At 27.3% G+C, this 16,165-nt stretch overlaps 1 protein-coding gene across 1 annotated transcript in view; it reads left to right on the top strand.

Annotated features, from left to right (window-relative positions):
* The window catches only part of LOC100164178 (cyclic nucleotide-gated cation channel beta-1), a 34,280-nt gene that overhangs the window by 4,808 nt on the left and 13,307 nt on the right, over positions 1-16,165 (top strand). Inside the window, 7 exon segments of the mRNA XM_029488883.1 lie at positions 4,534-4,688; positions 8,486-8,592; positions 11,383-11,532; positions 11,605-11,864; positions 15,497-15,595; positions 15,913-16,076; positions 16,078-16,098. Coding sequence (XP_029344743.1) covers positions 4,534-4,688; positions 8,486-8,592; positions 11,383-11,532; positions 11,605-11,864; positions 15,497-15,595; positions 15,913-16,076; positions 16,078-16,098 — 956 coding nt within the window.

Raw genomic sequence — 16,165 nt, 5'->3', positions numbered from 1 at the left:
CGTGATCATCTTTTCATTGAATTCTATTGACTCAGGTCTGCGACACAACAGGTGTCCCAGCTACCTTTGCATAACCCTATCGTCTATTCGTCTATTATGGTCGCCTAATATTTCACATTGTTAAAATCACACTGTGGACCGGACGATGTTCTCCGAGCAAATTAAATATATAAAGTACAACCGCGAACAATAAAAAACGAAAAAAAACTTTCTTTTGTCCCGCAATATCGCTTTCATCACTTAAGGTCCTACATGTTTTATATAAATTTATATATTATACGTGCGATTCCTCGGAGCAAATACGATGGTAGGTAGTTCCGTTCCTAGTGCGATAGGTATAGTTACGTAAACAATTATTATTTTGTTTCTTTACTTTAGTAAAAACACAATAATTATTGCCGGATGTTGAAAACATTCCAAATTAATAAAATATAAAGCCCATAAAAGAAATAAGGAAATTTGATGGTAGAATTTTCTCGAGGCAAATACGAAGTCTTTGTCTCACCAATATACCTTGAGAATTTAAGAACTGATTATGAATTTTCGTTGCCTATTTTTATTATAAGATTATAAGTGTAGTTTTAATACCACGTATTGTATCAACACCACATGATCAATAAATTATAATGTTTTTTTTTTTATAATCACATTACGTAATGTGTATACAGAGTACAGACATTTAAACATATTATATTTTTGCGTAACTATTTTAAACTTTCTGAAAGTTTCTGAAAAATTATATACTAATATACTATGTATAATTTTGCTAATATTAATTAGTTCTATTTTAGATTCTAACCACAATTTTGAATTTTTACAATGATGTATGATATTTTAGTTTCTTGTTTGTGTCTATTTAAAAATGTAAAAATACTTCAACTTTGAAGGTCGTTTCTTGTAGCAAATTAGATCTTGTTCGTACTTCAGAGGACAAAAATTAAACAGTTCAGGAATTCTTAAAAATTTTCAAAACAATTCGAAAAAAAATAAGGAAAAACAGAAATATATACGTAAAACCAAGTTAAATATAATTGATTTTTTTTTTTGTGATTCAAAAATGAATATCTGTACATACTATACATTTTCACCAAATATTTATATTTATATTACATGGACACGCTATAATTTTCAAATTGATTTGGCTCTTCTTGTACTACCTACTTATTTGTATAGACATAATTTGAAATGTTTGACTTTTTTGGTTTTTATTTTTAGTTTTCAATTATTTATGTACATATCTCGTGTGCATTAAGTAGAAGTTACTACCTATGTTCTGTCTATTTTTCATTCAAAAGCGATGGCACATTGTTATATCTATATGACATTAAATAGAATTAGGAACAAAAAATATCATATTGCAATATGTATATTAAATTGTGGAGCAGCGGTGTATAATGTTTATGAATACTGAAAGTATAGTTTTATACAAGTTATAAATTAGATATTACTAAATAATAATTATCGATGATATATTACATAACATAAAAGTTTCGACGTTTATTTATAATTTTTAATTGCTTATTATTTGAATAATGATCTCTCATAGACCTCATATTTACTGCAATATAATATTATAGGAGTATATTATTTATTTTTTATTAAATGTATTTTAAATATTGTTCTGTGTAAATAGGTTTACAAAACTGTATTTTACCTTATAAGATAGCAACAATTTTTATTTGTATATTATTAAATTTAAAATGTTTTACAAGATTCCTCATACATTTTATTTTACTGAAAATTTGAAAAGTTAGCTTAGGGATTAAAACCACGTATATTCTTATTCATTTCGTAGGAAGATATCAAACGTGTAATAACAATATTATTTAACCTCAAATGATTTTTATGATTATATTATTATTCAAAATATAAAAATCATCTAGTAATTTATTACTCCACTATTACTTTACTTATCATTTTCTACAGAATGATTCACCAAGCATGCTCACCCCCAATTTTTCATTAAAAATTGATTTATTTAATTTTCTTAAATATTCTTAGAGACTATTTTTTTAATCCTTGGATTTGTTTGTACTACTTAAGTAGTGTAGTGTACCTTACGAAACAAACTTATTTTTCAATGAGAACTCCCCTTTCTTACTGTAAATTGTTAAGTGGTAAATTTGTTTGTATATAATTTGAAATACGAACGTATATTTGTCAGTTATTAAAATGTTTGTACTAAGGGTATAGGATAATAGTCCTTAAAAGTGGTTGTATGAAAATTGAAAATATAAAACAGATGTAATATTGGATCTAGTATTTATTATAATTTTGCTTATTTTACTAATTATTAATGTTGATAGATTAATAATAATCATTAAGATTCTCAAATTACCATATAGGTAGTATAGATACCTCACATCTTACAAACCCATCACCATGGACCTATTATATTGTTCGAAGTTCTCAAAGATAAATAACTCAAAAACTACTCGTGCGAATTTTGATACTGTTACGTTCAAATTTGTGGAAAAATTATTTACTAAATAATTTACAGTAGAAAAGATAGGTTCTCAATTAAGAAACAGAAGTTTGTATCTTCACAGCAAACTTCTAGTAGTGCAAAAAATCTAAAGAATTTAGAAATATATTTTTTAAGTAGTTTTCAAAATTCCAAAAATTAGATTATGAATAACTGTATTATTATAGAAAGAGTCGTGGGTGAGCATACTTAGTAAACCACCTTGTACACAATGAAAATTTTAAAATATTCAGACTAATCTATTCATAGGTGGGTAATTAAAATTATGAAACATTTTTAGTTTTTATTATACATATTGATAAAAAATTGTATGCACTGTCAAATAGCTTGAATATAATATAATAATAGGTACCAGCTAATAACACATAGTTCTGTCAATTTGTCTAACTTACGCCTTACGCACAACATAGGAATTTATAGATGTATTCTATTTCCAAATTGCATCGCCAGAAGACTTTACGAACAATTCAAATCAGTTTTCAGAACACGATTTACTAATTAGATTGCATTGATGTGGAAATAGTACACGTCTAAATTCCTATGTTGCACGTGTGTTAAACAAAGACAGAAATTACCACTGCCAAGCCCTTTTATATGATACACATCTTACGATCATTATGATAATTATTAATTAGTAACATGGTATATGCCATGTTTTTATATAAAGTAACTCAACATACCTCACCTAGGTACCACTAACAGAAAAATAAATTACTAATACTACTTTAATACAAATACATTTTAGAATATCCTTAACAATAGCAATTTTCGTGGTTTTTTTTTTAATTACTTACTTTTTCTAAACATTTATTATTTGAATGACCAAATAGAATCATAGATATTCATTTATTAAAACATTTAATTAACCTATTACATATCATAAGCATATGTTTTTATTCTGATTTTGTACACTGATAATGAATTATAATAATGTATAGCTGTATAACCTATAGGTATTAAGTACTCGCAAAGTTTGAAACGTATTCAAATGTACAAGGTGTAAATTAATGTAGCCATCTATACCTATAAACATTTAAAACAAATATTCACAACGTACGTATATAGAAATATTAATTAATTTACTTAAACAATTCGACTGTCCTTCTGGAGATACGTAATACATTTTTTTAAATAACAATGTTGTTGAATCATTTAATTAAAAATATGATTATTCTAGCTGTTTGTATTAACTAATGAGTGACTACTGTCATTGGAGGCCGGCATATAATAGATCATATAACTAATATTCAAATTGAAAATATTATTTCTTACTATTGTGATTATTGATTGTTAATAATTTGAAAGATAATAATTATTGACAAAATTTAGTTTACTCTGATGATATTAGCTCGTTGTTAGTTATACATTTTAATTTAAATGTTAATCAATAAAAATATCCATTACATTTTTGAAAATGAATAAAATATAATATGTACTTCTTTAGTTAGAATATCTCACACAAAATAGACTTAGGATTCAATATTAGACTTCGAGCATGCTTAAAATTTAAATGTATTTAAAAATAGTGTGAAAATTAACAAATATCCAAAATATAATATATAATAATTAATATTACAGTAAACACTAAACATATTAAACATAGTTTAAAATGGTTCATTTCTTCAAAGACTTATTTTAGGTAGTTCGGTAACCTAAAGTGTTTTAGGGATTATTATATACATTAATAATTGTATAGGTCTATTATGGGCTATAAATTAATAAGTAATTAAATCGTTCCTTTTTTCCTATTTAACTGACAGCAGAGGAGGCTCTGCTTGAACAATACTACTCCTTTGCTTCAGCTGTAAAAGTGTATGTATATATTTAATTGTATTACTATTTTCTAACAGTTTTCAAACATTTAATCGCTATACATTATATATTAGTCAATAGTCAATACCGTTTAAATATTTTAATTATAAGTTTAAGTAGTATTAACTCTAAATAAATAAAAAAGTGTAAATTTAAAAAAAAATAATAATACATTATATATATCGCAAATTACTTTTGTTAGCACTATTATTTACATTTTTATTTATAAATTATAGATGGATAGAATACCACCACAATATGACTACTATAACACAACTGATGAACCATGGCTGTCTGATAATATGCCAATTACAAATGAAAGTTCTTCAGGATCTGGTGAATTGTATTCCACATTTACTACGCCGGTTTCTCCAATTGAACGATCTACAAGGTATATTAATTATTAACTCACTATATATTGGTACCAAAAAAAAAATTTCAAATTTATAGGTACACTCATATATTATATTATGAATAAACCTGTATAATAATTAACTTTTACCGCACTAATATTTTCCTTCAAATTTGTGTCTTAATTATTTGGGTTTGGTATACTGGTATAATGTCAAATTATTCAATCAGTTTTTGTGTACCTGTGGGTTAACTTACCTATGGTTTAAAGTAAAAATTGTAAATTTGGGGTTCCAGGCATTTTTTATGTGTTCAAATGTGACTGTCTATACTCTATAGATATAGACTGGCACAGTGGCACGTACCGACCTATTCCTATCAATAGGTACAGTTACTGTTATCAATAGGTACTGGTACACATACAAATTTTAAGTTCAATTACTAAATACGGATTAATATTCAAATACACATTTATATTTATAATCTAAATAGTTTTATCATGATACATATTATAGATATATTAGAACCATTTCGCTAGAATAAACTAAGTAATATATCCTAAAATATGTATTTCGTATTTGGTGGGTGGTGGGTGGTAAATGGTAATCAAGGTTATAACCTGCTATAGTGCTCTACGCACACCTATGCAAAAATGTATATCTTTATAATATATTAATCTATTATATATTTAGTATAAAATTAATTAATCAACAACTTCAAACCAACAAATAAAATGTGTGAAATGTCAAATGACATATTTTCATAATTACACCCGCCTACCAAAAATTAAAGTGGAACTGAATATCAACAGTTAAATTCGACATGTCGAATTTAAAGTAACTCAAATTTCTAAGCCCTTAATAATAAGTACCATATCGATACTTAACCACAACTACATAAGTCCATAAGTACAACCTTTTAAGCTACCCCTAAAAATATGTGAAGCGTATTTGGCGCTACTGCAATGTAGTGCGTATTATATTCATCAGTACATTTTTTTTAAAGTAGAATTTTAAAAATAATTCACCATAGTAAGATCTAATAAGACAATAGGTAATATTTATTTATACAATTGACAACAAATATTAATACTTGCACATGAACTATTTTAATATGTGATACCTATAGGGAAATATACATTTTAAAGTGTTAAGTACCTATTCTAACTAATTTTTTCTAGTTATTATTCTTATTACAACCTAGGTAATATTGTAATAACCCTATTTGTCTTATTCATTAAATAATATTATAATTTATATAATTATGATTAGTGCTTGTGCTTATGAATGCTAAATTGGTATAGGTATATGTATCGTTAATCTAATTAACGTCATAAACCCAACATAATGCGTATATTTTACTTATTAAAAATATATTGTTTATTATAAATGTACAAGTACCGCACTACAGCATAAAATGCTTTCTAAAAACTTATGAGGATCCATTACCGGCCGTTTTTAAGGAGTTAAATATAGGCAATTTTCTATATGTGTGCATTGTAATAATGATCACCAGGGCTAGGGTTAGTATGCAACAACTTGTTTTTTTTTTGCTACTTCCAAGTGGAGTTTTAGTGAGTAATGTCCACGGTTTATATCATTCTGATGAAAATGGTACTATTTTTATTTTGCATGTTTTTGCATATATTGAGATTAATGCATATTTTTGCATATTTAGTATGATCGTATTTATTGTATTAAACCAGAAATAATCAAACTGATCAAAGTATATAACTTGGTTTATGTGTCAAACGTAAATGTTATTTTTATAAATAAAATCCTATGGTTCAAATGCGATAATAGAGTGAATAATTTGACTGAGAAAGATGAACATAGTTGATACAAGTATGTAGGTATCAATACAAAATCCAAGATAAGATATAATTTGTCGGGTATTAGTGTATTATACACAATGATAATATTTTCTACGTCGTAAAACCATTCAGCTGTCTGTGCATTACCATTCATTATATTGTTTTCTGTGTAATTTTAGTAAAATGATTGTGATTTTTATTTTATAAATGCCGAAAGTCAAAAATGATAGTGCCAAATTACAAAATTGTTTGTAGAATTGAAGAAAAAAAATATTTGGTTTTAACATATAGCACACACATTTTCATTGTTAATATTGAATTATAAATTATATTACTAAAATAATAATCAATACATATACATGTAAAAAATAAATAAATAATTTAATTTTTAATCTCAATTATATTTTTTAATACTATCAGCCAATCACTGATGTATTTTAATCAATGAATATTTTTTTTGTAACTATCATTTTGTGTCCACCTGATGAAAATTAAAATGCATATTTTGGTAAATAATATCCATATTTTACAATTTTTTTTTGCATACAAATCTTAGCCCTGGTGATCACTAATGTGTGTGAATTTGTATAAAAGAAACAGCAGAACGCTCACGCACCTGTCGATAATACGTTGTTATACACGAGTGTTAATTTATTATTTTGTTTCTTTTAGTCAACATTTTCAATCTTTTGCCAATTATTGTTATACTAGGTAACTAAACTATTTTTCAGTTAGGTATCTAAAAACATATTTGAGTTTGTCACAATATTTAATTTAAAACGACTTTTTACATCTTTAAATTAATTTGTTCACTTCAATATTAATGAAATTATTTATAGTATTCAAGTTTAAACATCAGATGTAGATATAAGTAGATTCTACTTTTGAAGCGTTCAGCCATTTAGGGTTTAGGAATTTAAAAAAAAAATGGAAAAGTGGTTTCCAAGCTAACTTTTTGACAAAACAATTTATTTGATGAATATTATAGTCAGTGGTGGATTTACAAAGGGCGTCCAGACGTCCAGTAACCCTTGCCTCCCTCCCCAGACACTGATACAAATATTTATGTTACATAATATACACTATAATATATAGGGTTATTTATATACATATTTCTAATATACTGAAATAATATGTTGAATAATTATTTTTAATTTTTCAACAATTATATATTTATAAAAATACAAATAATAGGTAGCTTTGAAATACATATTATTTTTCAGCCCCCCCCCCCCCCAGAAAAAAATTGGAAATCCTCCAATGAGGATGGTTATGATATAATTGGTAAAAGATATGTCTATTTTTTTTATTAAGAACTGCATCAGACCGGATCGTATAACTCTTACGTTTTTACATTATACTGTAAATAGACTACCTAGGTATATTTCAATTTCATATTATGTGTAGTAGGTTAGAACCCAATTAAATTAGAGTAGAATTTTAACTATCTGTGTACTACAATTTTAAAAATATGGTTTATGGGATCTATCAGTGAAGCAGCCACATACTTTTGACTAAATTAAGGCACCCTGCAGGGAAAAATATCCTCTTTCACCACCTGTATTGTATACATTTATTCTTTAACCATGTATTGTTTATTAATTTGAGTATATTATACAGGATAATATTAATTTTGAAATTTTATTTCAAAAATATCTCGCTGTGTTTATCCTTGAACAAGTCGAATGTATAAGCCACTCTACTGTTTGTACTCGTCAATCCAACACCTTCTATAGATACTTTTAGACTTACGTAACTTACTAACTATATATACTGCTTATAATTTAAATTAATATTTCAAGTTTCCAAAATATCCACATAAATTGTATTTTAGGTACCTCAGATTTGAAAAATATATTATTTATAAAAAATACTTTAAATTCAATTAATTTAACTGATTAATACAATTTTAATTTTTAAAATAATAATTTAATAAATAATGATTTTTGGGTAAACGCAGTGATGATACATTGCTTATTGCTACCATATATATATATATATTATATATTAATTTCATATTCCAGCTTGAATGCGACTAAATTAATGGACAAATTAAATGAACAATGCTCCAAAGAACGAAACAAGTGCGAGAACTATGTTTTGCCATCTTCGTCGAGTATGAGTTTCACCGGTATGTGTATTATTTAGTAGGTACTCTAAGACAGTAGTTATAAGCCTACAGCGATGACTATTACAGTGTTGGCGCCAAGGGTGGGCCATGTCTGAATAAATGTCTCGGCCTCGTAGTGGTGAGTGGTCCATTATCCCAACATCTTCATGGCTATGAATATTTTATGTTATTGTTTTAGTTACATGAACGAATAATATTATAAAGATAATGCCATATTATGTGTAAAATTAATGAGTAATAACGGAAAACATAAGAAAACCGGCTACCAGGATATTGATACTAGTCAACGTTCAATAATATATATTTTTACTACATTGATGTGTATCCTATTATTATATTTACATATAACAGATTACATATGGGCATATGGCATCATTGGTGGATTTAAGGGAAAAATATACCTAATAAAATAATTACTCAGAGACAGGAAACATTTTTGTTGTTAACAATATTTACTTTAAATTAAATTACTTAAATTATCTAACAATTATTAACATATTAACTACGAATTAATTAGGTAGGTGGTACATATTTATAAAATACAATATCAAAATTATTGTAGGTAACTAAATAGCTTCGTATTAAGTAAAATATTCATATTTAAATAAGGCGTTTAGAAAACAATATGCAATGATCAATATAGGTAATAAAGAAGTTTACATACTACATATTGTCTACATGGTGTCATGGTTGTAAGGCTTCTACTTGCTTTTTATTCTTGTTGTGAATTATCTGTAATTTGGCACATTAAAAATAAATACTTGCGTATAAATTGTCAAGATGTGAGTGCGCGTTTCAGCGTTTGAGATGTATGTAACTTATTATTATAGAAGTTTCTATACCTACCTAAACATGACATATTATTCCTGGGATTTGTAGATCGAATCATTTTGGGTACTGCTTTTGATATAGTTGAAACAATTTTGAGAGGCTGAGTCCAGTGGCCCACATGTGCAAGAGCACAACTCGCGAATTTTATATTTTCTTTATTAAACCCGTCACTGTGCGACAAATGTTGTTTGTAAGATGTAACTTTGTAAGTATAATGTGGCATGGGTACGGTGTGGCAAGCAAGAGTCCGAGAAAGCGTACATTTTTATGTAAAAATGATATCCACAATGAGAAATACTAGCCGACCAATAGGTAGCTAATAGGATTTGGCGCCAATTCGAGTTAGTGTTTATACAATATAATAATATGCGTAGGTATCCACTTCGTGAAATCTATTTATTTATTTTTTGTGAAAAGTAGTTCATTTCTTGACATAGAAACGTCTGATTAGCACCTCGTTAAATACGAATTGAATATTTAAATAACTTTGCGAAAAAAACATTCCGCACACAAAATTAATATTATTATGTTTTATTTATGTCATATTTAATACCATAGGTATACATGATTTTGTTTACATATTATTATATGCATTTAAGTTGTATTAGACATTTGTATTATAAAGATACCTACGCGTTAAGCTATAAACAGTAATATTTATGCCATATTAAATTTATTTAAAAAAAAAACACTTACTTATAAATGGAAAACAAGAAGTTTCTATACAAAGTAATCAATTTGTATGTACCTATTATAGGCATTTAAGCAGGGCAATGAGTTATGATAACGGCTGTAACATAAAATGTTATTCTACACCTACCTATATAAAACAAGCCCATCATTTAGATTGACATTAAATTTTACACAAACAAGGCCCTAAACCCTTAACTTCCTGTATTAACTTACAACTCAGAACAGTTTCACGCAAAGTTAATTATTTTTTTTTGTCAATTGGTCAGCTAAAATAAAATTTGCAGCGGCGTGCTGCATATTTCCAGAATAGATTATTGGGTATTGAAATATGTGAATGTAGAATAGAATATAATCTTTTGACCACAGTCCATACAGCAACTATTATTATATTACACTTGAATACGACATTATTTCGATATTAATAAAATCTAGGTACCTACACATTCCAGAAACCAAGGTGTATAGATTTCATTGAATTATTTAATGATCTATAAATATTTTTGTGAAACTATGTCTCTAAGTTATAAACATGTTCCTAAATTGTTCATGTAAAAGTTTATTGTACAACTAAAGTAGGTATGTAGGTAGCCAGGTAGGTACCTACTTATTTTGAAGACATGCCTAGCGGCTATACCATGGATGAGTGCATGACTAACCTAGTATGAAATGTTACAGTAGCTGTAATCATAAGTTATGGACCTGTTTAAATAAGCAAAAAAACAAAACACAAACTATATACCTATAATAAACTTATTTTTTCCTTTTTAAATAAATTATTTTTACAATTTATATTATGTATAAATAGGTATTAAAGAATACAATGTGTAGCTAAACTATCTTTATAAATAAATACAAATTAAATGAATATTAAATAGTAATATATTATGTATACAATCTTATATGGTAGGTATTAAATATGTCATAATACTCATAAACATATAACACTCGTCGCTCGTGTACCTACCTATATTTTAAATAAGTATAAATAATAATAATAATTGTGTGTAGTAAATACTAAATATTGTAATGAATGACATCTTTGTAACTAAAAATACACGATATCAAAATCAAATTGAAGTCAGTCTTTCATCAAAAAGTGATTATTTGGTGAAATATTTTTATATTTCACTAAATGTAAAAAAGCAGTTTTCACTTCATAGAATGTACCTACAGCTTTTCATGAAAAGATCGAATACACCTATACCGTACACAATTAATCATTGTGCAGATGTTATAATAACACTTAATATTATTAATTAAATATAGACGCGGATAGTTTACACCCATTGTCGGCTCATTCAAGGTTCCAATTATCCGACATGCCAATAGAGCTGCAGCCTGAAAAGTCATTAAAAAAACGTTCGTGGTTCTTTTTGGCTTGGGTCACTAGTCTAGACTTCATCATCGAACCTCAGAGTACGGATATAGTGGACACTGATCGCCAAACAGTTTTAAAAATTGTACTAATCCCGACGTGTTCTATTTTAGGCTTTTGTTACGTGGCTTGGTTAAGCCTAGTGACCATGTGCTACCTGTATAACTGTTGGGTAATACCGTTGCGTATAACATTTCCTTATCAGACGCCGGAGAACCTATGGAAGTGGATGTTACTAGACTATTGCACGGATGCAATAAACTTGCTGGACACATTTGTGATCAAACCACGAATCATGTACCTTAAGGACGGGTTTTGGGTGCGTGATCTGAAACTCATCGAAGTCAACTATTTGGAAAAACTTCAATCGAAAGTAATTATATAGACTCAGCATGATTAAATTAGCGTTTAATGTTCAACAATTTAATATAATCGGTTTATTACGAACATTTTTATGAAAATATTACATATGTCAGTACCTACCAGGTACTGTGGGACTAGATACTGCAAATATACAAAATTAGGTTAATATTAATAATATTACAATGTATAATTTAATACCTGTATAGCAGGGTTTGCATTTGAAAAAAAATTCCGTTTTATGTTATTTACAATTAAAACGTTATTATACAAGTTTTGCATTTATCGTTATTTAAAATAGTGTTAATACCTATGCAATTTAATAATAATAACTAATGCGGGTAGGTGATGGCCCGTCTACGGAATATAATATAATCAATTTATTCTTAGATTTTTGGCATGAAATAAATGTTTCTACGAAACCAATAGACCTTTTAAATAAATATATAGATTTTATTATTTTAAAATATTTCGTTTTGCGTTATATTTTGTTCAATGATATTCTATAAATTACGTTTTACATTATATTATGTTTAATGATATAATGATATAATGATAAAACGCAACGGTTAACAAAATATATTATATTATTATATTATTATTATTATTATTATTATTATTTATATATATTATAATATATTTTGTTAACCGTTGTGTTTTGTTTTGAGGTAATTAATTATTTTTGATTGTCGCTTTTTGTTAATTACGTTTACAAATTTCAATTGTTTTTGTCAAATGTAACGTTATTATAACGTTTGCAAGCCCTGCTGTATAGTATACATATTATATTCTGATACTTAATATCTATAATGGGTTTTGAACTATAGAACTATATATTATATTTAATATTTATTATTTATATAGGTACCGACGTACTGCTCAATTAGCAACATAAAATAACTATGTGAGGATTTAAGTGAATTATTAGATTCTTGCACAAAATTTAATAAAATAAATATATAACATTCAAGCATTCACTATTAATGTTGCACCCATATTTTACTAGTCAGTTGTAAAAATGTTTTAGGATCCAAGCAATGAATGTATTGATTTTACAATGATGTACCTATTGATATCGTGTGTATGTGTGTGTGCGTGTGCGTGTGTTTTATGTTTGAAGACACTGTTGAATGTTTGTTCATGTGTTGACAAAAAAATTAATTTTCAACTTCAAATCTTTCCTAATAGGATACTGAAACTAGTTGACACATTGGAAGCAAAAAAAATGAATCATACATATACCTACTTGAAATTCTCACCTAATGTTTATATTAGTGTAGGTATTCTATACTCAAATGTTTTTTAAACTTTCACGATTTTGACGAATTTTGTCAAAATTTGTTTTTTAAACGCTTTAAAAAAAAATCGTGGCTACGTATCTTTAAAATAGAACTACTTTCATAACAACTTGCAAGGTCACTCGCCTTATATATAACTATTTTCAAGCTGTTTGACATAGCGAAAAAATGTTACTAACATTTATTGAAAAAAAAGGCGATATAGTCGTACCACCATATTCAGTGGCTGTCGGTTGAAAACCGTAACATTGTACAATGTATTATGTACCTATATTCATTATGATGTGTAGGTACACGGTCAGTACCTACTACCTAGTCAGTAGAACGCAAATTAGATCCGATAAAGCACGATTGAGCAACACGATTTAGCCTAGAATATTTTATGCGACGTTGCCACTTGCCACATTGCCACATTCAGACATTAACGTTGCCAAAGTCTTGTAATTTATTATATTCACGTATTATTACACCAATAATCATAGTAATTATTACTATGATACCAAACTTAAACGAACCGCGAGCCACGAGTAGTGAGATGAGCCCAGCATTATCGACAATGGTATCGATTAATAAACGAGTTCTACTACAACGTTTTAAACATTTAGCCATTAGATCGCCCATACAGGGTACATTATAGACCCCATTACTGTATTAGCACCAATTACCTAATTTAGCAATCTACCCACAATGAAAATAAGCTTAGAGCTCACAGGTTTACCCAGTAAACATTTAATCAAACTATTACTATATGTATATAGTTGTTTTTGTTACTCGTAATTTAAAATAATTACAGGTAAAAATTCTAGTACCAATCTCAATTCTTGGATCTATTGTTCTGCAAAAGTTAAATATTTATAATATACCAAATGTATTAAACGCATTAATAGATAGATAATATATTATAAGAATGTCTTATACATGCTTTGCTTGAAGGAAATCGTTTCTATAATTTTCATACGCCTAGATTTGGTTCAAATAGAATGATTTAGAAACGGGTACATCAACAACTTACGTCTTAAGAAATTTATCAACTTTGATCAATTTTTCAAATATATTTTTAAAATATTAATTTACAAACTAAAAAATTTACGCGGCAAACAAGTTTAAAATTTAATTTATATCTCGACTATAGAGGACTCTTATATTTAGGACGGGTTTTTTAAATAGTATTCATGTATAATAACATTGTACAAGAAAATTAATTTAAATATTAAATGTTATGAATATATTAATCGTTGATTAAATCTTAAACTATATTCAAATTAAATTTTACAATGTAATTATAACTGATAATACTTTCAATGATAAAAAGGTGGAAAATAGAATAGATATCCGCTCTGCTGTACCTACCTACAGTAGGAGTCAAGTGTACATTGTCATTGAGTAACCTCCCTCGTTATTATATAATGGATGTGTTAAATTACTTAAATTTGAATTCAATGATTATTGATTTCATACAAAAACAATTCTGAGCGAAGACGATCAACCTATTATCATATAAAATATAAATATAATGCTTTTAATTATTATTATAGTAATTTACTGTAGTATAATATATAGTAATACGTGATATAAACCATAAATAATCAATAGCAAAATATTAATCAAAAGGTTTTGAAAATGTCATTGTATAGGTACCTCCATTATAGAATATTACAGTATAATAATATACTTATATACGTTAAGGGGGCTGCAGCAGGTTTTGTCAAAAATCAAAACTAATGTAGATTTTACCAATCTAAACATTAATTTTGTTTGTTATAATGTTTTTCAAAGTATTTAATTACCGTATCATTAAATAAACCTTAAGGGGGCTGGAGGGGGCTCCAGTCAATGAAAAAAAGTGACTTTTAGACCAATAAGCTAGACAAAACCGGAAGAATTTGGTATGACAGATTTTAATTTTGAAAACGGATTATGATTGATCAACAAGTTTACTAGGGAATGATCGAGGCAATTTTGAATATTCCAATTATTGTTAGTGTCATAATGAATAATATAAATACAAAAATATCATATTTTTTCGATATTTTTATTCTTGGATACCTCAGCTGAAAATAAAATTATTCAAAATCGCCTCGATCATTCCCTAGTAAACATGTTGATCAATCATAATCCGCTTTAAAAATTAAAATCTGTCAAACCAAATTCTTCCAGTTTTGTCTAGCTTATTGGTCTAAAATTCACTTTTTTTTCACCTGGTGCAGCCCCCCTTAACGTTTAAAATCCAAAAAGCACATCATTGTAAATTCAATATATTCATTACTCCGCTCAGAATCAAAAAATGAGTTATTAACTTATCATAATTTATTGAAATACCTATCTAATATAATTATTTTATTTTTAGTTGGACATAATTTCTCTTCTGCCTGCTGACTTGATATGTCTAACACCAGGGTTAACTTCAGAAATGTTACCTTTGATGAGACTAAATCGAATAATTAAGGTAAAACAATAAAGTATTATAGTACAATTTATAATGAGTTTTCGCTATTTAGACATTGATATTTCGAAAGTTAGTAGAACACAAATATTTTCCAGTGTTTGAGGAAAAGTCGTTGTTTTTCGTGTGAATAAGGTATACAGTTAATGCAAAACTACATAAATACAGATATTTAATTTGATTTTGTAGATAATCAGAATAAAGAAAATAATTCGTGATTTTATATATTTTTGACTTATGTCGTCTATGATTAAATAGTTGCACATTTAACTATATAATATTATAAAAATGTATAATATACATATAACTTTGTTATGAAGATTCAGACGTTTTGGGAATTCTTCGACCATTTTGATAGCGTTTTATCATCGCCGTACGTAGTCCGAGTAACAAGAACATTGACGTACATGGTATACTTAGTGCATTTAAATGCGTGTGCGTATTACTATGTTTCGGTTAAAGAAGGACTTGCTACGAACAACTGGTTTTCAACGGTCAGGGAACGCGTAAGTACAACTTTAACAAATATAATTTTACATTAAAGGTCTGTAATCAAATTGATACTTGCTACAG

Source organism: Acyrthosiphon pisum, chromosome X (assembly GCF_005508785.2).
Source record: "Acyrthosiphon pisum isolate AL4f chromosome X, pea_aphid_22Mar2018_4r6ur, whole genome shotgun sequence".
Taxonomy (NCBI): Eukaryota; Metazoa; Arthropoda; class Insecta; order Hemiptera; family Aphididae; genus Acyrthosiphon; species Acyrthosiphon pisum.
Note: the sequence above shows the minus strand (reverse complement) of the source record. Positions and strands in the feature narration are given on the sequence as shown.